The following is a 27,318-nucleotide window of genomic DNA, read 5'->3' as shown; positions in this document are numbered from 1 at the left end:
GCTGTTCTGTCTGGAAGAACAACCTGTCTCAATGAAGGTTTAGTGCCAAGAGTAAATTGTATGCCTATTAGGAGGCTCCCTACCGTACTCTATGAAAAGTATGTTGAACTGCAGTTGTTGACTGCAATTCATGAAACCAAAACAAATAGCAAGCATGTTCCCACCAGTAAATGTATACATTTTTAACAACACTGGTGACAGTGCTGGTGGCCGAATTCAATAATAATGAACTACGTGAATCAAAACTTTATATGTTTTGCTAAGAGATGAGAGCTCAACTGAATCTGTAAGTTATCTCAATAAATTTTTATATGCTTTTAAAATTGTGAAGTCCTTTTTGAATTTCTCGTTATTACATTGGAAGACTGGATGGACATTCACCTATAGAAAAAATATGAGTTACAATGAAACAGAATCAAATTTTGTAAATTACTTGACAGTAATAGGACATACACATAAAGACATGTATCAACAACATGGACATTTTACATACAGTACATAAAAATCAATAACTCAATAAAACTAAAACAAGACAAAATTTACAGAAAGATTAAAACTGACAAAAAAAATTAATGTTGTGATCAACACCAGTTAGGTTTACATACCTTGGTTAAGCACCTCTTTTTCTGGTTTTAGCCTTCAGAACCACCATAAGGTTATTACTTATGAGGATGATATGTATAAATGTAAATGAAGTGCAGACTTCTACAATCTCAGGTCGACGATACCTGAGATGAAAACCTTGTGGTTTTTACTTTTATACGGATTTAAATACTAGATCGTGGACACTGATGTTCTTTGGTGGTTGGGTTTCAATTAAGCACAAATCTCAGGAATGGTCGCCCTGAGACTGTACAAGACTACACTTAATTTACATTCATACATATTATCCTCATTCATCCTCTAAAGTAATACTTTACGGTGGTTCCAGAGGCTAAACAGAAAAAAAGGTATGCACTTTAAGATTATCACGACAAAGATTTATCACATTAAAATTTATTACTAATTAATTAATTAATTAATCACACTTATTTATTAATTCATTATACTTATTAGTTTATTACTAATTTATTTATCTGCAACCACTACTTATGTACTTCTCTTTAATATTTAGTTTGTAACAAAGTATTGTAGATATTGTTTTTTTTATTATTGTATTTTTTATGTAAAATATTTTGTTTGTTAATAGTTAAATAATAAATTTAGTTCCTTACAAACAGTTTATTTAAGTAGTTCAATTTTTTATTTTAAGAAAATAAAACAACTAATAAAGATTAAGGATTTATCTCTTTGTTTGGAAAATTATAAACACATTCATTTTAATCTTCTTAAAACCCTTGAACCATTTCAACTAAATCATTAACAGCCATTTTATCCAATAATTTAACAATGTTGAATTTAGCTTCTTATGAAATGTTTTGACTCCTTATATCTTTGACACAATTCAATATATAGTATCATTTGATAATTGTACAGTTTTTATGTTTTTGGATTACTATGTTGAATTGATTTCAAGTATTTGTTAAAGATGAATGTGACTTCACTCTGATCAATTATTTGGTATAGTATCAGCAAGTACATTTCACTGCATTGAACAATAAAAAACTTGTGCAATATCAGCTAAACAATGTGATAATACAGCGTATAATGTCCAAATTAAATGATAGACTGGTTGATTATTACGTTTTGTTTTCTTTACAAGTGAATTCTCAGGTTTCCTGTAATGATGAAAGTACCTCTTCATAAATTCATTCAATAAATTTGATTATTTCAAGCTTTTTAAAGCAGGGTATCAGTGCATATATATGCTGTCACAGAGTGGACAATTTTTCTTGTCCTTTACCTGATAACAAGTGTATTGTACCATTTTGATGACACATTGTTTTCAGTAGCATTACAAGCTTCTTCATAGCCTAAATATTCAGTAATATCATATCCTCTGAACTGAATTCTTTGCTACCATTTAATGTGGTAATAATACAAATTTTGCATTTAAAGTAGGAGCTCAAACACCACCATATATGAAATTGCTTACAAACAAGACAAATGATAAGTTATAAAGGTTGAAGATCAATCAACTCAACATATCTATGCTATGCAAATTGTGATGTGATGAATCATGACGTAACAAATTCAATTGAATCCTTTTGTAGTAGTCAAAATAAAAAAAAAATGATCAGGTCAATCTTATAAAACAAAGCTTAAAGGGTGGTAATCGCATAGATAATAACTAAGAATCACAAATGTAGCAATATTCTATAAAATTTAATGATAATTTTAGAAAAGACATTTTTTCATACTTTTGAAATTAAATTATTGTCATCAGAAAGATTTTATAATGTATATTTCTAATGAACTAAAACTAGGAGAGTTTTAGTTCATTAGTTTTGTTTGAGAGTATCATACAAAAAATAATTATGAAACAAAATATTTAAATGTATATGTACACTTTCCTTTTTTGAGTACATGCTACAAAAATCTTTTTTTAAAGCTATTAAATATGAATTTTTTTAAAAAAATATTTCATAGAAATTACAATGCACATTACTAAATACAGCGTGCTGAAAAAATACTGTAAGCAGTGAATGAATTTGAAATATTTGCAAAACTGATAAGCATGAAAAAAAGGACCTCCAAACAAAACAGATCTAGCCATAAATCAAAGTTTTAAAATCATTTTTGAAGGATTCTGATTGAGTTGCACTGTTTGTTATAAACAAAAAATCAGGAGGCAGTACCTAGATCTGATGTTTCAATTAGAAAAAAAGATGTTTCAGAAATTACTTATGGAATTTTTTTTTGTAAAAATTACAATCTTGTGTTAAAAAAAAATCAATGTATAATTTGTAAATGTCATAAATGAGTTTAGAAAAGAGTAACCCTTACAAAGAGTGTAACTCTAAGACAGTAGAGAATGCAAAAGAACAAGTTTTGATTGTCTCTTTAAATGATTGAATGAATATTTTTCTTATGGCCTGTTCTTGCAGAAGAAAAAACAAAATTAGAAGCAGTTATGCAGTTAAACAAGTGAACTTCTGAAGTGTCACCGACTTGAAAAAGACTGCAACAAGGATTGTTAAGAACAAATCAACACACTGAAAATGCACAGATAAACTGGCTGAAAATTAAAGTTTTAAAATATTAAAAGTAAAAGGAAAAGCCAGGTGTCAACCATGAACCCACCGGGTTGGTCTAGTGGTGAATGCGTCTTCCCAAATCAGCTGATTTGGAAGTCGAGAGTTCCAGCGTTCAAGACCTAGTAAAGCCAGTTATTTTTACACGGATTTGAATACTAGATCGTGGATACCGATGTTCTTTGGTGGTTGGGTTTGAATTAACCACACTTCTCATGAATGGTCGTACTGAGAATGTACAAGACTACACTTCATTTACACTCATACATATCATCCTTATTCATCCTCTGAAGAATTATCTAAACGGTAGTTACCGGAGGCTAAACAGGAAAAAGAAAGGTGTCAACCATGAAGACTCAGAATTCCAAGTTATTGATTTTTGTCCACTGTCATTCCCTGTTATTACAAGAGAAGTATCAAAGTTATATATCAGCTGATTTCAGAGGTTAAAAAAGAGATCCTCAATAAATTGTGTATTTTGAATGTTGTTCAATAATTCCATCTGAGCTATGATTCCACTTTCAGGGGACAAGAAACACAAAGATTTTACACCAGAATCTGCTACTGATTCTGCTAAATATTTTCCAGAATAAAAATATCTAATTTTATCAATGACTATTTTGCTAATCACCTTTTAATATACAAAATGTTTATATGATTTTTTTTTAGGTACAAAAAACCTTGGTTCCATTGCAATCAAGTTTTTTATTTTGTAATTCTAATTTACTGCTCTTTGTTAATGCTCTTTTATTAAAAAAAAAAAATAAAAAACCAATGATATTTGTTTTTGATTTTCAATTCAGAATTTCTCTTATTTTTTTAAGTTTAAGTCTAGTTTAAGTATGTAGACTTAAACTTAAAAGGATAGGTCTAAGTACTTTGATAGGTTGGGGTATAAAGTGTTATGTTAAGATTTATTTTCAATATTTTATTTTCAATAAAATAGCGTATTTATTTTCAATATTTTTTGTAGATATTAAATTTTTTTAGCTTATTCTAAAAAGTTAACAATGGTTTCCAGTAATTCAGCTTATTCTAAAAAGTTAACAATGATTTCCAGTAATTCAATGAAAACCAAAAATAGCTTTATCCTAATTCTAACTGCTAAATTTCATGCATAAAAATGACTGGTTATAGTTTTAATTATTATTACTTTTTAGTTATAAGAGTGTAAGTTTAACAATTATTGCAAGTATTTTTGATTGTATTTGGTGTTTACATTTTTTGATTTTTTCATTTGTTGCTTTGTTAGAGGTGATTTTGATTTTAGCAGCAGCTTTTTTTATGGAATTCAAAATGTTGTAAGTTCTACATTTATTGAATATTTGATTCAACATTATTTTCAATTATATTATTAAATTACATGGTTTTTATGAATCTAAGTTTTTATTTATCATTTAAAGTGGTTTATAAACATTGATTAAGACAGCTTACATGGAAAATGATATAGTCATTACTCACCTCTTCCTATCAAAATCTCTAACCTAAAAGAAAACAAAATTGATCACACTTATAAAAGGTGTGGTAATTCTGAGCAATTACTTGATCACCTTCAATTCTTTCCATACTTTAATATATTATAATAGATATGCTTATAATCAGGAGAACACAAGATCTAAATGTCAGAAAGCAGGTTTGGAGAGCAGGTGAACCTTGCTTGGTCAAAGTCCATGCACTGTATTATCTCTGGTTAATTAGTAATCAGTTTTTTGAATAATGGCAACCTGTTCAGATGCTCACCTGTTCTGTGGACAGAGGTTAGGATTAAGGTTAGAGTTTTGTGATTTGAGTAATAAATGATAAAGTAACTTTAATAGTTGTTAAAGTTGGTCTCAGAATCAGCTGCTGAAGATGACTGATAGTGGTGATGACTCTCCAAATGGTGTCTAGTCATACCCTTATGTTTCTTATTTTGCCACTTCACTGTGCTCCAAAACCGCTCGATATCTTGTGTATGAGTTCTGTTTGTAGGACTTACAAAGTTGTATGTATGTTTGGTGACCGAAACCTACTGCAGCAAGCTGTTCCGTGTTGTAAGCGCGTCAGCAATCCAAATAAATTGTAGACCCAAGCTTAATATGGTCTTTGATCGCCTTAATCAGTGTTCCATGTCTCAATTCTTCACTGTAACTATGAATGCCTTCTTCGTTTCTCTACACATTCACCTGAATACTCATTGGTGGAAAAGCACACAGCCAACACTGTTCTATGTTTAGTGAATTTGTCTCATCTACCTCTACTATTTTACCACAACTGTCAATTTATTTTACGTGAAATTCGTTCCCCTCCTCTATGAATCATGAGACCTTGCCGTTGGTGAGGGGGCTTGAGTGCTCAGGGATACAGAGTAGCTGGACCGAAGGTGCAACCATATCGGAGAGGTATCTGTTGAGAGCCAGACTAAGGAATGATTCCTGAAAGAGGACAGCAGCTCTTTCAGTAGTTGTTAGGGGCGTGAGTCACAATGACTTAAACGGCCGTATCAACATCACTCAGTCCTCTGAGTACTGCGCAGCTGAAAGCAATGGAAAACTACAGCTGCTTTTTTTCCAAGAAAATGTGGCTCTCTGCATTTTCACATAGCAATAATGGAGGCGCCTTCCTTGGTAAAATATTCCGGAGGTAAAATAGTCCCCCGTTCGGATCTCCGGGTGGGAACTACTAAGGAAGGGGTCACCAGAAAATTAAAAAATAACATTCTACGAGTCGGAGCGTGGAATGTTAGAAGCTTAAAAAAGGTTGGTAGGCTAGAAAATTTAAAAAGGGAAATGGATAGGGTGAATGTGGATATAGTAGGAATTAGTGAGGTTCGGTGGGAAGAGAAAGGCGACTTTTGGTCAGGTGATTTTAGAGTAATTAACTCAGCGTCAAATAATGGGCAGGCAGGAGTAGGTTTCGTGATGAACAAGAAGATAGGGAGGAGAGTGGAGTATTTCAAAACGCATAGCGATAGAATCATTGTAATAAGGATAAAATCAAAACCTAAACCGACAACGATTGTTAACGTTTATATGCCTACAAGCGCCCATGATGATGATGAGGTAGAGTGTGTATACGAAGAGATTGATGAAGCAATTAAACACGTAAAAGGAGATGAAAATTTAATAATAGTTGGAGATTGGAATGCAAGCATTGGAAAAGGCAAAGAAGGAAATATAGTGGGTGAATACGGGCTGGGCAGAAGGAATGAAAGAGGGGACCGACTTATAGAGTTTTGCACGAAGTATAATTTAGTAATTGCCAACACCCAATTTAAAAATCATAATAGAAGAATATACACTTGGAAAAAGCCAGGCGATACTGCAAGGTATCAGATAGATTATATCATGGTTAAGCAAAGATTTAGAAATCAACTCGTTGACTGCAAAACTTACCCTGGAGCAGACATTGATAGCGACCATAATTTGGTGATAATGAAATGTAGATTGGGGTTTAAAAACCTGAAGAAAAGTTGTCAGATGAATCGGTGGAATTTAGAGAAGCTTGAGGAAGAGGAGGTAAAGAAGATTTTTGAGGAGGACATCGCAAGAGGTCTGAGTAAAAAAGATAAGGTAGAAAATGTAGAAGAAGAATGGGAGAATGTTAAAAAGGAAATTCTTAAATCAGCAGAAGCAAACTTAGGCGGAATAAAGAGAACTGGTAGAAAACCTTGGGTTTCAGACGATATATTGCAGCTGATGGATGAACGTAGAAAATATAAGAATGCTAATGATGAAGAAAGTAAAAGGAACTATCGGCAATTAAGAAATGCTATAAATAGGAAGTGCAAACTGGCGAAAGAAGAGTGGATTAAAGAAAAGTGTTCTGAAGTGGAAAGAGAAATAAACATTGGTAAAATAGACGGAGCATACAGGAAAGTTAAGGAAAATTTTGGGGTACATAAATTAAAATCTAATAATGTTTTAAACAAAGATGGTACACCAATATATAATACGAAAGGTAAAGTCGATAGATGGGTGGAATATATTGAAGAGTTATACGGAGGAAATGAATTAGAAAATGGTTTTATAGAGGAAGAAGAGGAAGTTGAGGAGGATGAAATGGGAGAAACAATACTGAGATCTGAATTTAAGAGAGCATTAAAAGATTTAAATGGCAGAAAGGCTCCTGGAATAGACGGAATACCTGTAGAATTACTGCGCAGTGCAGGTAAGGAAGCGATTGATAGATTATACAAACTGGTGTGTAATATTTATGAAAAAGGGGAATTTCCGTCAGACTTCAAAAAAAGTGTTATAGTTATGATACCAAAGAAAGCAGGAGCAGATAAATGTGAAGAATATAGAACAATTAGTTTAACTAGTCATGCATCAAAAATCTTAACTAGAATTTTATACAGAAGAATTGAGAGGAGAGTGGAAGAAGTGTTAGGAGAAGACCAATTTGGTTTCAGGAAAAGTACAGGGACAAGGGAAGCAATTTTAGGCCTCAGATTAATAGTAGAAGGAAGATTAAAGAAAAACAAACCAACATACTTGGCGTTTATAGACCTAGAAAAGGCTTTCGATAACGTAGATTGGAATAAAATGTTCAGCATTTTAAAAAAATTAGGGTTCAAATACAGAGATAGAAGAACAATTGCTAACATGTACAGGAACCAAACAGCAACAATAACAATTGAAGAACATAAGAAAGAAGCCCTAATAAGAAAGGGAGTCCGACAAGGATGTTCCCTATCTCCGTTACTTTTTAATCTTTACATGGAACTAGCAGTTAATGATGTTAAAGAACAATTTAGATTCGGAGTAACAGTACAAGGTGAAAAGATAAAGATGCTACGATTTGCTGATGATATAGTAATTCTAGCCGAGAGTAAAAAGGATTTAGAAGAAACAATGAACGGCATAGATGAAGTCCTACGCAAGAACTATCGCATGAAAATAAACAAGAACAAAACAAAAGTAATGAAATGTAGTAGAAATAACAAAGATGGACCACTGAATGTGAAAATAGGAGGAGAAAAGATTATGGAGGTAGAAGAATTTTGTTATTTGGGAAGTAAAATTACTAAAGATGGACGAAGCAGGAGCGATATAAAATGCCGAATAGCACAAGCTAAACGAGCCTTCAGTAAGAAATATAATTTGTTTACATCAAAAATTAATTTAAATCTCAGGAAAAGATTTTTGAAAGTGTATGTTTGGAGTGTCGCTTTATATGGAAGTGAAACTTGGACAATCGGAGTATCTGAGAAGAAAAGATTAGAAGCTTTTGAAATGTGGTGCTATAGGAGAATGTTAAAAATCAGATGGGTGGATAAAGTGACAAATGAAGAGGTATTGCGGCAAATAGATGAAGAAAGACGCATTTGGAAAAATATAGTTAAAAGAAGAGACAGACTTATAGGCCACATACTAAGGCATCCTGGAATAGTCGCTTTAATATTGGAAGGACAGGTAGAAGGAAAAAATTGTATAGGCAGGCCACGTTTGGAGTATGTAAAACAAATTGTTGGGGATGTAGGATGTAGAGGGTATACTGAAATGAAACGACTAGCACTAGATAGGGAATCTTGGAGAGCTGCATCAAACCAGTCAATTGACTTAAGACAAAAAAAAAAAGAAATTCGTTCCATTGCTGATATAAATATTTCTTGATAATACATGCACTAGTTAACTGTAGTTTCATAACCTGATGTTGTTGGCACCATTTCAAAATGGTCATCTGCTCTGTCCAACAATACAAGAAATGTGATGCTGTTAGGAATGGAAGGCGACTATCCTCGAACCATGTTCCAACTTGTAAGGATTTTTTTTACAATTTTTAGTTATGTACCTCCAGTACGTGTATGGTTCAAAATACAAGTTACACTTGTGTTGGTTTTCACATAATTTCACTGCCAGTAGAACGCCTTGCGCTTGGAAAAATTGCACTACTTGCTGCTCAGAATTTGGTAATTCCCAAATTTTCATTTTATATTTTTATACAGCATTACATGTTACAATAAATCAAATGCACAACACACTATAAAATGATAAACTAAATCAATTAGTCTAGAAACAAATAAACATTGATATCGTTATTAGAAAAGTTTTATTGTGTCAAGTTGGGTAAAAAGGTTATATATAATTATTATCTTATACTTCTAAATTCATATCATAAATAATAAACTAACAGATAAATGATGCAAATTTACTACAAGTAAAACATACAAAAACAATTTGATTTCAATAGGGGTCTTGTATAACTGATAAGTACTAGTAATGGCATACCTCTGCAACTTATTCCTAACCTAACCGATAAGTACCAGTAATGGCATACTTCTGTAATTTATTCCTAACCTCTCCACATAATGGACTGGCATCATAACAGGTTTCAATAACTCATAAAACTGATAGCTAATTAAATAAGGTATTGGAAACATGGTGAGGGCTTTGACCTTGCACGGGTCACCCTCTGTCCAAACCAGCTTCCAGATATTCAGGTGTTTTACTGATTATAAGCATATCTACTATGGTATATTAAAGAATGAAAAATAAGTATAAAAAAAAATTAAAAATTTAATCAAATAATTGCTCAGAATTACCAAAGGTAAAAATTAATAGAGGCAAAGCATATGAATTTGAGGGAAATATTAACAAACTGATATTTCGTTTTATATTTTGAACTTTAAAATTAAATTTCTCAGAAAGTACGTTTTTTGACTATCACTTAAGCGCAGCGTACCCCCAACACAACCGCTATTTTTCTAGAAGGTGATAATTATTTTATTATTTCTTATTGAATTTAGTGTTCAATAGAGTAATAAAAATATTTTGAAATTCTTTAATAGAAGCAAATCAAAAAAAATCGAACGAACAAAATTGTTACAAAGAAAAAATGTCTGATATGGGTAGTTGGGCTGACTACGGTATTTAAAAAAATTCGCAAAGGTAGATAAAAATTGAAATAACAGTGTAGCATTAGGAGACTGAAAAATCAAAATATTAAATAGTTTTGCAACATAACCTAGTCATAAAATGTTTATATAATTTACTTACCACGAAGCAGTAAAATCTACGACAACAAGTTTAGTACCAGATGATTGTAATTCCCCTTGAAAGTGATTTTCATCATTAATAAGACGAATTAAACTCATTTTAAAAATTAATTTAACTACAAAATTAAATTGATGACTATGCAGTACATGTAAAACAGTCAGTTAAAGCTAAATAACCAGGTTAGCCAATGCAACATCTGTTTTTTCCTGAACGTATCACGTTCAGGAAAAAAACGTATCATCATTAAAATTGTTTTTAAAGTACTTGAAAACAACAAATAAAAATTGAAGGATTGGAAAATGAAAAAAAAAAAATTAAATTTTTAGGTGACAAGTAAGTATCTGAATACAAAAAATTACAAATAATTTGAAGTTCTCACCACCTGTAGCTCGAAAAAAAATTATAGGAACTTTCTCTTCACATTCAATGAATATAGATTTAAATATATATATATGTATATACTTTATATAAAAAAGTATATATATATATATTTTTTTTTAATTTGGTTATGATTATGCCTCCGGGACCACCATTAGGACCTTCAGAGAAATGATGAATGATATAGCGTGTGAAAATGCCATGCCTGACCGGGATTATCCAAACCTACGGTGACAATGCACCCCAGTTTTCCCTGGAACTGCCCCGGACTTCGGACCTGTGTCTTTTTATTCCAAAAAATCGTTAAAAGTTGTGGATTTTTGACTAAATTTTTTTAGTTTTAAGATACAACTTGTGCTTAATTTATGCAAAAACACCAGCCGTGGTCTGCTGAAGATCAGGCAATTAATTAAATTGAATATATGAGCGTATGCAGTTGATCTCAGTGTAAGAAATATATCTGGAATAATTTGTTCCAGATACGTGTCGGTATTGCTATGTGCTAGTGATTCTCCTTGTTAGTTATACTTCAAGTGTAGATAGAGAAAGCGTCTTCTGAAGCCGCTAGTTACAAATTATACTATATTTATGCGTTTGGTAAGATTTTGATTTCTTCTTGGAACGGTTATTCAGTTTGGTACGTATAAGATGAGGACAGAGTTATAAAAGGACACAAGTTTGTAGTTAATGATAATTTGTAAAAAAGTACCCTTTCTTTAAAAAGGAACATTCTGCATTTAGCATTGTATAAATACAATATAATAGTAAAATAAACATTTCCTATGGTGGGAAAGCTAATATTAAACATCATCTTAAATCCAAGAAACATGAATGTTTTACTGCAACTGCTACTAACTTGCCAATGATTAAAAATGATTCTGCTAAAAATAAACTTGTTGCAGGTGAAGTGGTGATACCTTATCACAGTGCAAAACTAAACCATAGTTTTCAGACTTTAAACTGTACTTCAAAATTAATTTATTTTCATTTAAGACAGAACCAAAAGAGAAGCAATGGTAAAAAATGTTTTAGCTGCTGAGGCTTAAAAACAAATGTTAGAAGAGTTAGTTGAAACATTTTGTCTTACATTAGTAGTTGATTTGTTTGATCAATTAGTACCAATAAGCTGTATCCATTTGAATTCTAAAATGAATAAAGTTTTAAAATTAGAAATATTACCAGGAGAGACCAGTGAGCAATTAAATCAAGTATTTTTAGTTCCAAACTGAAATGGTCTTGTAGATGAAGTAACTAATATATTTGCTGACAATACAAATACTAATTTCGGAGGGGTGAAGAGGAAAGTCCCTAAAAATGTATTTCAAAAATTGCCCAAGTTGTATCAAAACCTTGATTAGAGTTGACTGAATTGCAAATCCGAATTCAATTAGAGTTTGTTGAATTATAACTAACTATTAAAAATGCAGCAGAATCAATACCATTTGGTACTGAAGTAATAATTATGAAGCTATTCTTATTTTTTCACATTTATATAACTCATGTTATCCAACTAAGAAGTTTTGCAAGTTTGTCAGTGTAGAATGTAAAAAGATTCTTTCTTATTTAAACAATTGATGCCTTCAACATTTGCTTGCTTTAGAACTGGTACTTCAAATGATTGAACTGCTTAATCTTAGTGCTTACTTTGAATCACTAGAAAATCCCGCTGCAGTAATGAAATACTTTTTTGATGACCAACTGGATACCTATGATTATGATTCTTATATAATGAAAGTGGTAAAAAAAATTGAAGGAGACAAAGTGATTTCAGCAGAAGCTGCAAGTGAGTATTTTCATCTATACAATAACCTAATAGAGAGGAAAAGTAAGACTTTCTTCTGCTCAAAGTTAAATAGCTTCTGGAAAACTTTCTTAGACAGAACGTGGCTTGGAACCCTTAAAAGGAACAGCATCTAGCTTTTATGATATCTGCATTGTTTACTTAGATTTGTGGAAAGTTAACTAGATTCTCTTCAATAGTTGTTACAGGCTAATCTTAAAGAACAACCTAAGTGGGAAGACTTAATGGAATGTTGGTTATTGTTTGGAATTGTTTACACACTATCATCTGTATCACCTGATGACATGGTCAATGTGTTACATATAGTGAACTTTTATCTTACAATGATTTTTTAGCAGAATTGGCCGAATTGAAGTTAACAACAGTAGAGAGGTGGTTATCTGTTTTCAAGCACCTTAAGAAAAAAGAGATAACCATTCCGAACTTAAAGAAGATGCGGATTCCCTCCAGCTCCTCCATTGAGAAGAGTGGGAAGTCGTCCAAGTTGCTGAAGTTCTGCCTTGCATGTACTGAGTGGGCTGGGAACAATGTCTTTATGATGTGCTCCGCTTTAGCCTTGTCTGGTGGAGCTGGTGACTGGAGACCCCCCTGGTCACCGGGTTACTATCTTTTAATCTATTCCCCAAGGATCTGCATCCATGGTCTCTGTCAGTTCTCACCAGCAGCGTCCCTTGATCACGTTGATGGTCTGATGGAGCAACTTCTTTACCGCCTTTTTCTCAGCTGGTGTTCACGTTCTTGCAAAATAATAATAATCATAATGCCTTAGACAAAATGTAACCCCATGTCCATGCAATTTCATCTATGCAAACGTCCGAGGCGGCCAGCAACATGATACTTCGGTAACTTCACTTACGTCGGCCAATGGGGCAATGGTCTTGCTCAGGAGCTCCCAGTAGAGCATGGGATCAGGAAGTCCTGAGCTGGTTGGGGTTTTGCTATTTGCAGCGGTGGCTGGAGACATTACCGTGATCTGATTTTGCTGACGCTGGACAGAGTGAGTGTGGATGGGGAGTAATCATCCCTCTTCCTGATTGTGAAGCTGGTTTGGGGGTGGCTGCTCTGAGTACTCTACTGAAGTCTGGTGCCACCCAGTGTGAGTTAGTCACTTTGGCTCTTGGCAGGGATTGTCCCATGGGTAAGGGTATTGAAGTCCTTATTGCTACATGCGAGACCTCTCTGGGATGTCGGTATCATGGGTCAGGTACTGACCCCCGGCCCAAGTTAAATCTGTGGGAGGTGGCTAACTGGGGGAACCCAAGTAGGATCAATGATCCAGGGCATGCCTAACCATCTCTCCGCCTGCACCTTGCAACATATTGACTGGATACATCAACTACGCATACAACTTCATGGCAGTGGGTCCACATAAAAACCCTCTTCTTTGAGAACCTTTGGCTTTGGAAGTAAAGCGAATGAAAAGTAAAGTTATGAAGATAGAGAAGACAGATCAAACCAAGTTTTGTTCAAAGAGTAGTGAATTGATTTCAAAATATTTAGTGATTAATTGAAAACAAGGGGATTTCTCAAGTCAGTCCTTTCATGATAGCTCAAGCATTACAGAAGCTGCTGGAGGATCTGCAAAAGAAACAAGGAAGACTGCTACTGGGCTCTTCGTTGAAACTGTCAATGGTATACAATCATTATGGCTACTCAAAGCCAAGAAGATCAGACTCTTGGACATTGAGGTTACACCCCATACTGCCTTGAATTCCACTAAGGGTGGTAGTCGTTTGCAGAGATTTGTTAATTTGCACAGAAGAGGAATTTCATTAGCAAGGAGTTATTGGGTATCATTGACTAAAAATACACAATGCAGTGAATACCTTCTGCATCGCATGTGTTAACCTTCAATAAGCCAAAATGTCCAGAGAAGATGCTGGATTACACAGGTTAGACAATTGTCCATTTATCCCGGCCCCTTTGTGCTGCGTTGGATGTCAATGATTTGGACACACAGTGGTATGTTGTATCAGGAAGCAAATCTGTACATGTGATGACCCATTACACCCTGGTGACACTCACAGGGATCCACCTCTATGTGTCAGTTGTTATGAGCATCACTCGGCAAGATCTAGGAATTGTCTGATCTATAAACAAGAAGTAGCTGTACAAGATATACTACACAGAAAGTCAGCTACTTTGAAGCAGGAAAATTGTGCTTGGCAGAACACCAAAGATGTCATATGCACAGGTTGTTGTAGCTCCTGCAGCATCCATTAAATCAGAGGATGTAGTTTGGGAACTGGCATGAGTTTTAGTTTGCATGGTTGAACCTATCATCAATGAAAAATTGAAGAGTCAACCATCAAGAGAAAGCAGCTTCAAATTGATGCAGAAGAATGATGATACCTCCAAAACTAAGATTTCTGTACAATTCAGGAATGAGCCATCAACCAGTCGCAAGAATAGCGAAACTAAGGTTAAACCAGAGAAGATGCCCGAAGCTAATCAGATCAGGTTAAAGTCAAGATAGAGAAAATGCCCAGTCAGGCAGCAGCAAAGCTGGAAATTAAAATATTAGAAAAAGAGGAATTTAATATCCAATGATGAAGCCTCCAAAAGCATGGAGGCTTTTAAATGTACTTCAGCCCCTCTACAAATTTTAGTGGGGATTGCATCAAGTCTTGACTCTGATACACTGCTGATTGGACAGTCAGAGCTGGCATCATCTGATGCTGGCAGCAGTATATCCTATGTGATTTAATGTGAAGAATCAGAAGAATCCATTTCCATTTCTGAGGCCTCAGACAATCTGAAGTTTGACATCTTGGCCTACAGGAAAATGGAGAAAAGAAAGAAGAAAGGATGGTCTAAGGGTAAACCTAGGTGATAGAGATTAAGAAATTAGTTCACGAATTCTAACTAATTGTATGATATAATGTTTTAATTTATTTTCAAAGTTTTTGACAAGTGTTTAAAATTGTGTTAGTTTTGGTGTTTTTTTAAAGTGGCAAGGGCCCTTTACACCCTTGCTATATGGTGCTTCTTTTGGAGTTTTATTATCCATGTCAGATCTTTATTAGATGATCTGTATTGACAAGACTAGTTTTCTGACTAAGTAACTAGTGTTTTTATCATGATCACTTACTTTTCTAATGGTCGTTCGATCGTCTCCATGCAGCGAACAATCTGCGCACACTTCAAGATTGCTACCCAAACTAGTGTTCCTGGTCGGTAATCGATTGCTACGTGTGCAAACACAAAGTATGCAGCTGCCCTTTTTTTTTGGCAAGGCTTAACGAAATGGATGGGTATGTGGTTTCAGCTGGTTGGAGCCAGGGCACATACGGCGTGAACTGCAATGCGTGTTTTGAGGGAAAACTTTCCTGAGCGCCTGATCTCTTTGTGGGACGATCTTCAATGGCCCGCGAGCTCACCTTTTAGACTTGTGACTACTTTTTATGGAAGTATCAGAATTACCTCATGTACACCGATCTTCCAAGGACCCTTGCTGAAGTGAAGGAGAATATTCGTCAAGGAATAGCCAACATACCCGTTGTTATGCTGGAAATAGTCGACTTGACGCTTCCGAATTACGGTAAATCAGTGTACCGCCACTTGTTGGATACAGTTTTCAAAACAGTGAAAAAGTAAATTTCAAATGTAGTAGCATATGGTGAAAAAATAATTATCATACCGATAACATCATTGTTTTCATTGACCCTTCAAATCAGCAAATCATGCTGCCGCATTCTGTACATTCAAGCACTAGTTAAGATTTCTTAGTTTAAAAATACACCTAAACTAAAATTCTGGTTTTTGAAAGCTTCATTTATTGAATTATTAATACTAATTATATAATAATGAATTATAACTAATAAAACCTGAAAACTGTAATAAATTAAATGTGGATAAATAAAAGTATGATTATTATTGCTGTCCTGTTAGATGGTTATGTAAATGTTTTCAGGTTTGGTAGTAATGCAGTCCTAATCATCTCCAACACAAGCTTTTATTTTCATTGTACACATTATACACTACTTTTTATATGATAAAGTTGTTCTTGTGATACCATTTAACTTTGAACAATATCCTACTGTGTAATTTGGTACATGTATACTCTACCATAATCACATCAGACCTACTTAGGGGAATGTTCAGTTAGCATTCTGTGCTTGTTTTTGTTGTGTTTATTCAGTTTTAGTGCTGAGAAATTTGAATGATGAAATTTGATGGTTGTTGAATATGATAAAACAGCTGTTTATTCATTAGGAAAAAGTTTTTCATCAACAAATCTTCTGTGGTCTGACTTCAATTTAGTCTACCGTTTTGAATTTATTTATTAGCTTATTTTTCAGATACCATTTTTACTGACTAGCACGGCCTCTAGTTTCTTGAAGTTAATTTTAATTTTCCTTCTTATAATTTTTCACATTTATTTTTTTAAGTTTCAAAATTATTCTAGCTTGTAGCACGTTGGCAGGAATAGATTAAGAATCTTGGAGACTAGAGTCATTATATAAAGAAGTCAACAATCTTGATGGAGGCACATTTATTATGAGGGGCTTCATATCAATCAAAGTTTCTATAAAACCTTGATTTAAATCTAATATTTTAAATATTCATGTTTGAATTTAGAATATATTTTCTTTTTGACAGAAGCTCTATTGAATGATGATTATTACAAAGGGTCTTCATTTATTCAGCCTCACAGGGTTTAAACTTATTTACAAACAGACAATTGATCTTTTCTGGTCTCAATGTGATTTATTTCTAAGATTGTGGCATTATTTCTATTCTAGTAATGAAAGCCCATCAGGATTTTTCTAGGTGCTACTAGCCTCAAAAATTATTTTGCTATTTCATTAGGAACTTTATGATATGAACATAAATTTATATATAAAATGTCTTAAGAAGAAAGAATTGAATTGAAAGAGTTTCATTTCATGTTCTACAAATGAAAATAAAGACAAAAGTTCATATAAACATGGATCCAGAAACTCTTCATTTTCAAGTTATAGCTTGCAAAAACTTTTGCCCTGATTTCTACTCCATGGGTAAAATGTCATTCTGAAATTCTTGGAACTGGAATTAAAACATTTAATATCCAATAGAAAAATGTTAATCTACCATCTGAACCATATCAGAGTAAACTATATTAATTAGATATTACTTTTAATGTCTTGTTTTTCATTTGCAGTGTTCAATTTTTAATCTCATTTATTTCTTTATTGGATTATTCAAATAAATTTTTATTTAATCAGTCAATTGTTTTTTCCCCCTTTAGATAAATCCACTTCAAACAACATTAAAAGAATTTTTACAGCAAAATAATTAATGATTTTTAGAACATACATTATCAATTCTGATAATGAATTTGATAATTTTAATAATGAAAATTCTACTAATGAATTACTGCTTTCTGATAACTAAATTGGGTGTAAAGAATTTATAAGGTAGTTAGTTCTTTTTTGATTATTTTTTCCATAAAACTGTTGTTAAAAATTACATGGAACTGGTTTGATTTATTCAGAGTAACTGATAGTCGACTGTCAAAATTATTTAATGGATTTTTACTATACTTGAATTTAAATAAGAATAACATTATGAATTGACAAAAATATTGAACTATATTTACGTTAATGTACATTAATAATGAATCTTATCTATAGTTTTATTTCAAGATATATCTAGACATAATTGATCCAGATAATATACATTTTGTTTGTTAGAAGTAATAAATATGTAACTGGCTAGTAAAGATGAGTTGAATAGCACTAGAAAACCTACTTTTTCTGCTTATTTTTTTACAATTTTAAATTTTAATAAATGATTCTTTTAAAAATGTAATATAAAAAAATTATCCTTTTCTTGCTATGAACACTTTTCATAATAACCTGTGTCTCATCTTTTACTTAATTCAATTAAGCACGTATATTACTTGTCTGTTGACAGTTTTATTATTACAATTGAAAGTGAACTATATAATACACATAAAATACTAAAGCACAATTGTTAAACCCATTTAAATTAGTTATTGAGACTAGAATTTATCACTATATTATTAACTGATTTTATTGTGTTAGTCAGTGATGAACAATGCTATTTTATTTATTTGCTTTTTGTTATTGTAATTCTGTCATAACAGTCACTTAAATTTAATGATCTTTCATAAAGTAGTTATTTGTTTTTTTTCATTGTATAATAATTATACTGTTGTACTTATAAATAGAAATTTATTAATTTTATTATATCTTAAAGTAATTCTATAGTCAGCAAAATAATTATAAGTAAATAAAATTAATTTAAAAGAAAGAAAAAAATTATAAATTAATAAACAATTTTTATTTATTTGAATGCTTCCCAAGCAGTTTGATCTTTAAGTTGTGTCAACAACATTCTGCATTGAAAACGTTTATGAAGTATAGTTTTCCATACTAAATAATTCTGTACTTTGTATGCATGTGGTGTATATGTTATAAGAAATAGATTTTATTATTAAAAAAAATTTTTTTTTTATGTTTTCAAATTTAATTTAAATCCAGTAAGAAAAAAACATTAACCAACTGGAAAATTTAGCAAATTATTAATCACTTTATAAACATAAACTCTACATAAATAGTTTATAGTTTAGAAGTAAAGCAGCTGTACTTTATAATAATATTAGTTAGGCAAAAGTACTATTAAGCTCTGTTGTACTGTCATAAAATTACCACTAACTCATTACAGCCTACTGTAATATGGATTGATTTTTATGAAGTTGAAGGGAGCTATCCAAAATTGTTTGTGAAAGTTTAATATGTATATAACAATAAAAAAAAAAATTATTGGTCTACTAAGGTTTCTTTATTATTAAAACTGCTGCCACTTCTTGTGTAAGTGAATCAAAAATATTAATTTAGAAACATCATGTCAGGGTAATAGTCATCATTATTTTCTTTTCCATCTTGAGAAGCGCTTGGATTAGAACTGTTATTTGAATTAGGTTTATTTAAAGAATTTTGGTCATTAGTCGGTCTAGGTTTTGATTGATTTTGATTTGGTTCTGATGAATTATCATTTTTTCCTGGATTTATTTTACATCCTGATTCTCTTTTCCATGTACATACATTCTTCGTAGGACTATATTCTAAACTATCTGGGCATTGAAATAATACTGGATTTCCATTATCACATTTATAAAATGATGTACAACTTTCTGGATTTGGTTTTTGAAAAAATCCTCCATTTGAACAATCAACTGGAGAGTTTTTATTTCCTGTTTGTGATCTTTGCTTTGCTGTGAAACAATTAACCTGGAAAAATTAAATAACATTTTAATTAAAGAGATTTTAAATCTAATTACCAAATAATATAAAGTTATTCTAAAATATCTCATATTAAGTAGAAGGTTTAATGCAGAAATGTTTAAGGATTTAGAAGCTTTTGATGCAAAAATTTACTACCAAGCTTAACTGTTGATCATTATGAAAGTATGTGGTTTTAACTTTTAAAAACTTTATAAAAATTTGATCTACTTTCTAAATACATGGAAATATATTAATAAAACAATAATTAATAAAATATATTTTTGAAACTACTGCCCAAATCCTTTGTTATCAATATGCTCTAGACGGGTCAATAATTACTGGTGCATGTTTTGGAGAGGAACTTGGTATAGGATTTGGTGGTCAAATAGTTTATTTGATGTACATTCAGGGTTATTCATTTAAAAACATTGTTTTGTTTTTGTTAAAGTTATGGTGTTTGTAAATTTCATTCTGATCAGATGTAATTATTTATGTACTGTGTTTATAGTTTATATACTATATGTTTCTTAAATAGGTACCTGATGTACCTATTAAATGAGGTAAAAATTAATTCTGTAAAGTGCAGGTGTAAAGTGTATATGACTGTTTTCTTTGTATCTGTGAGTGAATGCTCATCCAAACACATGTCTAGTTTATTATGTTTTACAGCGTGCTTTGTGAATTTGTCATATGGTATTTTGTTTTAAATTTTTAATATAAATTTGTATTGTAACTTTGCTCTTGAAAATGTTACTAGTTTTTTAGAAATGAGAATAGGTGTTACATTTTGTTATTATACTTTGTAACTATGTACTGTTGCTATGTGTTTTATTTTTTCTTTATTCTGTACTCTGTGTAAAATATTGTCTATTAGTGTGTATGTGTGGCCATTAAAGTTGTTAGAAAAGGTTGTAAAAATGAGAATTGTTTAATATATTGTAAAGAAGATTATAAAAAGTCCACACGAGTAAATATGTGATTCTAAATGAACTTTTTTTAGCTATTATGTAGCTCCTTTGTCATGGTATTTAAAATACCAATTCCAGATCTTCCAGAAGCACATTCTTTTATATTTAAAAATGAATAGCATTTTACACATTATGTTTTTTAAAATGGTCTAACAAATTTGATCTTGATCAACAACAAAGGAAAGTGAAAAAAAAACACTTAATGTTTGAGCAGTTTATATTACTTTTTATTCTTTCAGTAACTTTCTAGATAGTCAAACATGTTTTCTTCTTTTACATATTATTTCTGTTAATTTTACCTTCACATATATCATTTGATTTTGTTTTTTAAGTGTTTAGTATCAAAGTTCCCTTTGATCATGAATTGGACTAACTACAAATATTAATAAAAAATGATGGAAGTAATTGACTCTTATAAATATTTTTATTTGATTAATGAATTTTAAAGTAAATTTGTTTCAATCTATTCCTAAAATTTTCTTTTAGAATGTTTAATTTCATCATTTCCAGCAAGCTGACTGCTGGAAAATTATCATTATAAATTACGAATAAAGTTTCTTAGCAAGAAATTTAAATATCACAATATACTCATATATGGTACATAATAATATATTAATACTAATGAAAGTTTAAACATGCTAATTAAATTTAATTAAAAGAATTAATGTTTAAAAATAAAAATATCTAAACACAGAACCACCGCAATTCTGCATGTAACAACGTTTTATATGTGTTAGATAGTTCTTCTCATAATAAACTAAATAATCTTTAATTTAATTCTTTTTTTATAAAATTAATTGTCTGTACTGCTTCATCCAAAATGTTCTTTAATGTTTTTTGTATTCTTTTTGCAGCTAACTGATGACGATGAAGACAACAATGAGAATGTTCAATAATTGGAGCTATTGCAATAATTCGTGATGTAGCTCCTTTTTCTCGGCCTAATAAAGATTTTGCACCATCAGTACAAATATGTGAACATACATCCCAGTTTAGTTCATGTTCTTGCACGTATGAATTAATAAGTTTAAAAATTTCTTCTCCACTAGTTGTTTCTACAAGTGCTTTACAAAAACGCATATCTTCTCGGATTGAAGAATTAAAAACGTAACGAATCAATAAATCAAAATAGCTAAGCCAGCAACATGTGTAGATCCATCTAATTGCAATGTAAAACGATGCGAAGGTTTTAAATGACACAAAAGTTCATGTTCACAGTATTGCGCCATTTCTTTTATTCGCCTTGCTACTGTAGTATCAGAAAGTGGTAAGCTACCAATGTCTTTAATAAAATTATCTCCAAGTTTGCAAGAAATTACATGTGTAAGACAAAGTTTTATTAATTTTTCAGCAATAATATGTGCCTCGCTCTCCCTAGCGATTCGATAACTAATTCGAAAAGAAACCTCAAGAGATGCTTCGTTATCGGAAAACGTATATTTAGAAAAGCGTTCTTTTTTCTTATTAGATCTTCATGTTTACGCTGAAAGTATTCAATCGTTTTATTACGTAGATGTGGATGATTCGATTCTAAATGTCTTTCTAGTTTGGGTGGATTTATATTACTGTTACTAACAACTTTTTCGCATTCAGCACTTAATCCATTCAGTTAATCTTTATTTCCTGTCCAAGTAAACCTAAATGCTAAATAATTTCCATCATATTTCTGCTTTTTCGTACTGTTTTCTGATAATTTACATTTCTTCGTATGAGGTAAATGTTATTTGGTTTCAGAAGATAAATTAGAAGCACTTTTGTTATTTCTTTTTAATTGTATAGTTTTTAATCAGAAATTTATCTGTAATAGGTTTATTAAAATTATATAAATTTTATGATTAAAACATTAGAATTACAAAAGACTTACCTCGAACACTTTTAAAATAAGTATATGTTACAGAAAAAATAATTAACACAAACTTGCAGTATAAATTATAAAAGTACAATTTGCATACACTTTAACCTTTTAATTGCTGGCTACGAATGAATAGTGGTAGGTATATGCAAGATACTGATAAAGGCCACTGTACTCACCAGTCTCAGTACTTTTTCTATGGGATAGAAAAATTATCACAGATTTATAAAATATACAATAGGTTACAGTACAGCAAAAATATAAACTGAAAACATGCGTATTTATAATGAAAAGGCTGTAAACACAAATGTGTGCATAGCAAGACAGGCACCATTACCAACAAACAAATATATGTGTCTATAGCGAGTTAGGCACTACTACTGCTGAATATATATATGTGCATATGTGCGAGTAGCAGTTAAAAGGTTAATTATGGTAAGCAGGTTGAAATGTTCACTATTTGCGGCTGGCACAAATACACGCATTCATGTGTGAGTTGTCGAGTGAACATGCACATCGACGATAATTTGACACTCGAGCAGTGTTCCGCTCCACCACAATCCCACTCGCAATACTAGTGACGAATCAATGTAGCACCCATTGCATGGCCATGGACTCGTTCAGTCAGTTCAGAATACTTAATTTTGATGAATATTTTATGTATGTTTATGGAACACCAGGGTTCGTGGAACACAATTTGAATAAAACTGCTTTAAAGCGTTCGTTAGAGGTTAGCAATAATAGTGCGTGCGCATTTCTTTATTTCTAATCTCATCTAATTAAAAGGAGATTAGTTGACTTCTGTGATCAGGAAGTGCACTTCCACTAATTTAAGGATGTATCATCTGCACAGATAACCATTTTCATACTTTCTACTGTTGACATATTATTAATATAAAGAATATTTATTAAAGAACAAGAATAGATCTTGAAGAACTCCTTTATTCATTAGACGTCATTCGGATTTATACTTATTAATGAAATTATCAAATTTCTTTATCATTTTATTACACTGTTGACAATTAATTTAATGGGTAATCCATAAATGCTATGATTAAATAATTTGTTTAATTGCACAAAATGATTTATACAGTAAAAAGCTTTGGATAAATCTATCATTATACTCTTAATACCTTATTACAATTATCCCACTGTATCATAACTGCATTTAAAAATTCTGCTATAACAGTTATTGAAGATAATTATTGTCTAAAACTACATTAAGATGACTTTATAATATTATTATTTTCAATAAAATAGCAAAATTCTGTTAATTGTAGTTTCATTTATATATTTCTGTTTGAAAATAAATTGAAAAGCTTCTGAAACATTTGAATATTTGCATATAGCATTACAATTTACAGGGTGAGTCAAAAGAATGGAAACCCCTCAACAACTTTAAAACCATTCCACATAGAATATTGTAACTTTCAGGATAAGGTATCAGTCAACTACTTTATCTTTTGTCAACCCCTTCTTGGGGTGGAGGCCTAGGGGTTGTAACTTAAATATTTTAAATGGTAACACTCTTTGTATGATACTCATTTTAATTGTCTCTAATAAAAGAAAAATGGTATATAAAAAGTTGGTGCGATGTCTGTTCTTAAATTGGTGGCAGTATAAATTTTTGATTTTTAAAAAGATTACATTGATATTTAAGGAATTGTTATTGCAAATAAATAAAGTTATAAAAATTTGATTAAATGGATGTTATTGAATAATTTATTTTAAAAAAAAGATTAATTAATTATAACGTTTGCTTATTTACTTACATTTCATTTTAATAAACATTAGAAATGTCCTCAAGTTGTTTGACAGTGTGCCAGTCAGTCGTACTGGCATAAAGGATGATTTTGACAGTGTGTCAGTTGGTTGTATTGGCATTATTCAATGATTTCCTAGTGATACTTTGTGCTGATTCTTGAATTCTCTTTTGTAAATCATTGATATATTGGGGCTTATTATGTTAAACAATACTTTTTAAGTGGCCCCATAGAAAGTAATCATTGTTGACAAGTTGGGTGATCTCACTGGCTATTCTATTTGACCCCCTTGGCCAGTGCATCTTCCACTGTGCCCAATCCACATTGCCATCTAAAAAAATGTGGTCTCAAAGTTAGTTTAAAAGCTATGCTGCATAATGGCAATAAATCCCCATCAGTACCTGAGGTTCACTTCGCTAGTGTGAAAGAAACATATGAAAACTTTAAATTTATATTGGAAAAGTTTCAATATGCAGCGTATGAATGGAATATTTGTAATGATTCTTGTTCTGCAGCTTGGTTCACAAAGTACTGTTTTTTGTGTGGACAGAAAAAACCATTTCATTAAAAAAGAGTGGCCTGAATGCGAATAAGTCATTCCTGAACAGAAAAATTAGTGATGCAGAAATTAAAGAAGGAATATTTGTGGGTCCACAAATACGATCACTAATGCATGATGGAAAGTTTGAGGAACTACTGAATCCAGTGGAGAAAGCAGCTTTGCAGGCATTCAATAATGTTACTCAGAGTTTTTTTGCAAAATCGAAAGGTGAAAAATTACCATGATATTCTCAACGATCTCATAATATCTTAAAAAAAATTGGGTTGCAATACGTCTTTAAAAGTATACTTCATATACTCACACCTAGATCTCTTCCTGGAAAATCTTGTTGCAATGAGCGATAAGCACGGGGAACACTTTCATCAGGAGATTTCATCTATGAAAAAGACATATCAAGGCAAATGGAATCCTAATATGCTGGCTGATTATTGTTGGATCATTAGGAGGGATGATCCATAGGTGAAATTTAGCAGAAAATAATCATCTCTTACTTTCTAGGTGAGTCAAATGTTTGAATATTGTTTGGTTAAGAATGATCCATAGGTGAAATTTAGCAGAAAATAATTATCTCTTACTTTCTAGGTGAGTCAAATGTTTGAATATTGTTTGGTTAAGAATGATCCATAGGTGAAATTTAGCAGAAAATAATTATCTCTTACTTTCTAGGTGAGTCAAATGTTTGGTTAAGAATGCAGAAAGTATTAAAATGTTTGAAATTATAAATGCCTGTCTCTCGGAAACCTTGTGTGATGGGGAAAACCGATATATTTGAATTCAGGAGAAAAAATACTATCAGAATCGCATATTTTTCTTCCTGAGACAAAAAAAAAATTTTTTTGTTCCCCAGTGTAATTAATACTCCTTGTTTCTTCAAATCATTGAGTAGTTAAACATCATCATACACTGTACCTTTTGAAATAGTGTTACAATTATTAAATGTTGCATTGAACAATTCACAAACTTCCTGTATGACCTAACTCATACCAAAGCCCCTCATTATTAAAAACGTGACCCTCTCCTGTTCATTATATGATATGTTGATAGCAATGTTAGCAAGTAGCACAGAAAAAATTAATTAGGTAAAAGACAGTTACCAAAAAGATAAAAAAATAAATAACAAAAGTGGCTTACACATGTGGTAAAGCTAGACAAAATCAATTGGCTAACCGATCACAATAAATTCTCATAAGCAACTAACAGTATAGTAATGAAATGCTCCAAATGGAATATTACACGATGAAGTAGGCTTCATTTTTGCAACAATGGTAAGAGACCATCAATGATCAGCATGATTAGATGACAATATTTTTATTTATTTACTCATTAAATGGAACAAAAACAATTTTTTGTGTTGATAAATAAAAATATTTTAGTTTTTAAAAATGTTAATTTAACCTTTAAAATAAATTTTAATTAAATTTATGTATAATTTAGTTTAATTTCTTTTTATTTAATTTTATTATTTGAGCTTACTAAACTTAGTAATTTTCAATATCAAAAATTTATCCCACCACCATTTATTTTTAACTTCTGGGACCACAGTTAGGAATTGCTTCAGAATGTTGATGAATGTTTTGTAGCATGTGAAAAATGTCATGCTTGACCAGGATTTGAACCCGGGACCTCTGGATGAAAGGCCGAGACGCCACCACTCATGCCACAGAGGCTGCCGGTCCCACTACCATTTTGGGTACAGACATTGTACCAGCTTTTTATTTATACCATTTTCTTATCATAAAGAGACCTTTAAAATGATGTATCACGTAACAGGTGTTTCCATTTAAAATATTTCAGTTATAACCCTGGGGCCACCCCCCCCCCCCCAAGAAGAGGTTGAAGTTTTTATTTTTTGTCAAAAGGTAAAGTGGTTGATCAATACCTTATATTGAAAGTTACAGAATTCTATCTGGAATGATTTTAAAGTTGTTAAAAGTTGTTTAAAGTTGTTGAAGGATTTCCATACTTTTGATTCACTCTGTATGATATTGTATTTATGCGTTTTGAAACTATATTATTATATACTTAAACAATTTGCTGTAATAATATATGCATATATCTGGTTGGTTGATTACATAGTAAAATATAAAATTCTGCAATAAATAAATTTAAAAACTACTTACTTTTTGTATTAATGGAAATTTGTTTGGAATGCTTAATATTTATGGCTGGGGTTACACAATAGCAAACAAAAATACTTCAGGAAGCAGATTTTCATGAATCTAGAAAGTTATCAGTTTCTTAATTGTATTTGAGTTAAAAAATCTGATACAAAAAAATAACTATCTAAAATCTCTTAATTAAAAATAGTTTCTTTTATTTTAAAAAGTACTTACATTTAATATTAATAAAAGTAATATTTTGAGCATGTTTAATCGTGATTATTTTAATGAAATATTAAAAATAGTGCATAAAATTACTATATTAAATATTCATTTACTGAAATAGAAATGAGTATATCAGTATAAAATTTCCAAGAAGTATATTTCAATTAAAAATTTATTGTATATTAATTGCTTATGACAGACTTATTATTATTATTATAATTATTGTACAACTGTTCATTAATCAGACACTATATATCACATTTATTATGACAAAAATATAAGTAAAAATAAATGAATGATTACTATATGAATGGCATTAATTCC

General features: G+C 31.3%; 2 protein-coding genes across 3 annotated transcripts in view; both read right to left on the bottom strand.

The window, feature by feature from the left end:
* The window catches only part of Txl (Thioredoxin-like), a 31,706-nt gene extending 21,407 nt beyond the window's left edge, over positions 1 to 10,299 (bottom strand). Inside the window, exon 1 of the mRNA XM_075368132.1 lies at positions 10,115 to 10,299. Within this exon, the coding sequence (XP_075224247.1) occupies positions 10,115 to 10,212 (98 nt within the window). The 5' untranslated portion in view covers positions 10,213 to 10,299. The remainder of the gene's footprint in view (positions 1 to 10,114) is intronic.
* Positions 10,300 to 17,783: 7,484 nt separating this feature from the next.
* On the bottom strand, positions 17,784 to 27,156 carry LOC142326039 (uncharacterized). 2 transcript variants are annotated; one of them, XR_012756656.1, is made up of 3 exons: positions 27,004 to 27,142; positions 22,358 to 22,541; positions 19,393 to 19,531 (listed from the first exon to the last, which is right to left on the bottom strand). XR_012756656.1 is itself a non-coding variant. In XM_075368130.1 (2 exons), exons 1-2 carry the CDS (start codon positions 27,034 to 27,036, stop codon positions 19,130 to 19,132), a joined length of 435 nt encoding a protein of 144 aa, XP_075224245.1. In that variant the 5' UTR covers positions 27,037 to 27,156; the 3' UTR covers positions 17,784 to 19,129. The 2 variants fall into 2 exon arrangements, 1 of the variants encoding a protein (XP_075224245.1); XM_075368130.1 differs by lacking the exon at positions 22,358 to 22,541 and having other exon boundaries at positions 17,784 to 19,531; positions 27,004 to 27,156.
* Between the last annotated feature and the right edge of the window lie 162 nt (positions 27,157 to 27,318).

Source organism: Lycorma delicatula, chromosome 6 (assembly GCF_047948215.1).
Source record: "Lycorma delicatula isolate Av1 chromosome 6, ASM4794821v1, whole genome shotgun sequence".
NCBI classification, from domain to species: Eukaryota; Metazoa; Arthropoda; class Insecta; order Hemiptera; family Fulgoridae; genus Lycorma; species Lycorma delicatula.
This window is presented reverse-complemented; position numbering and strand designations above follow the sequence as displayed.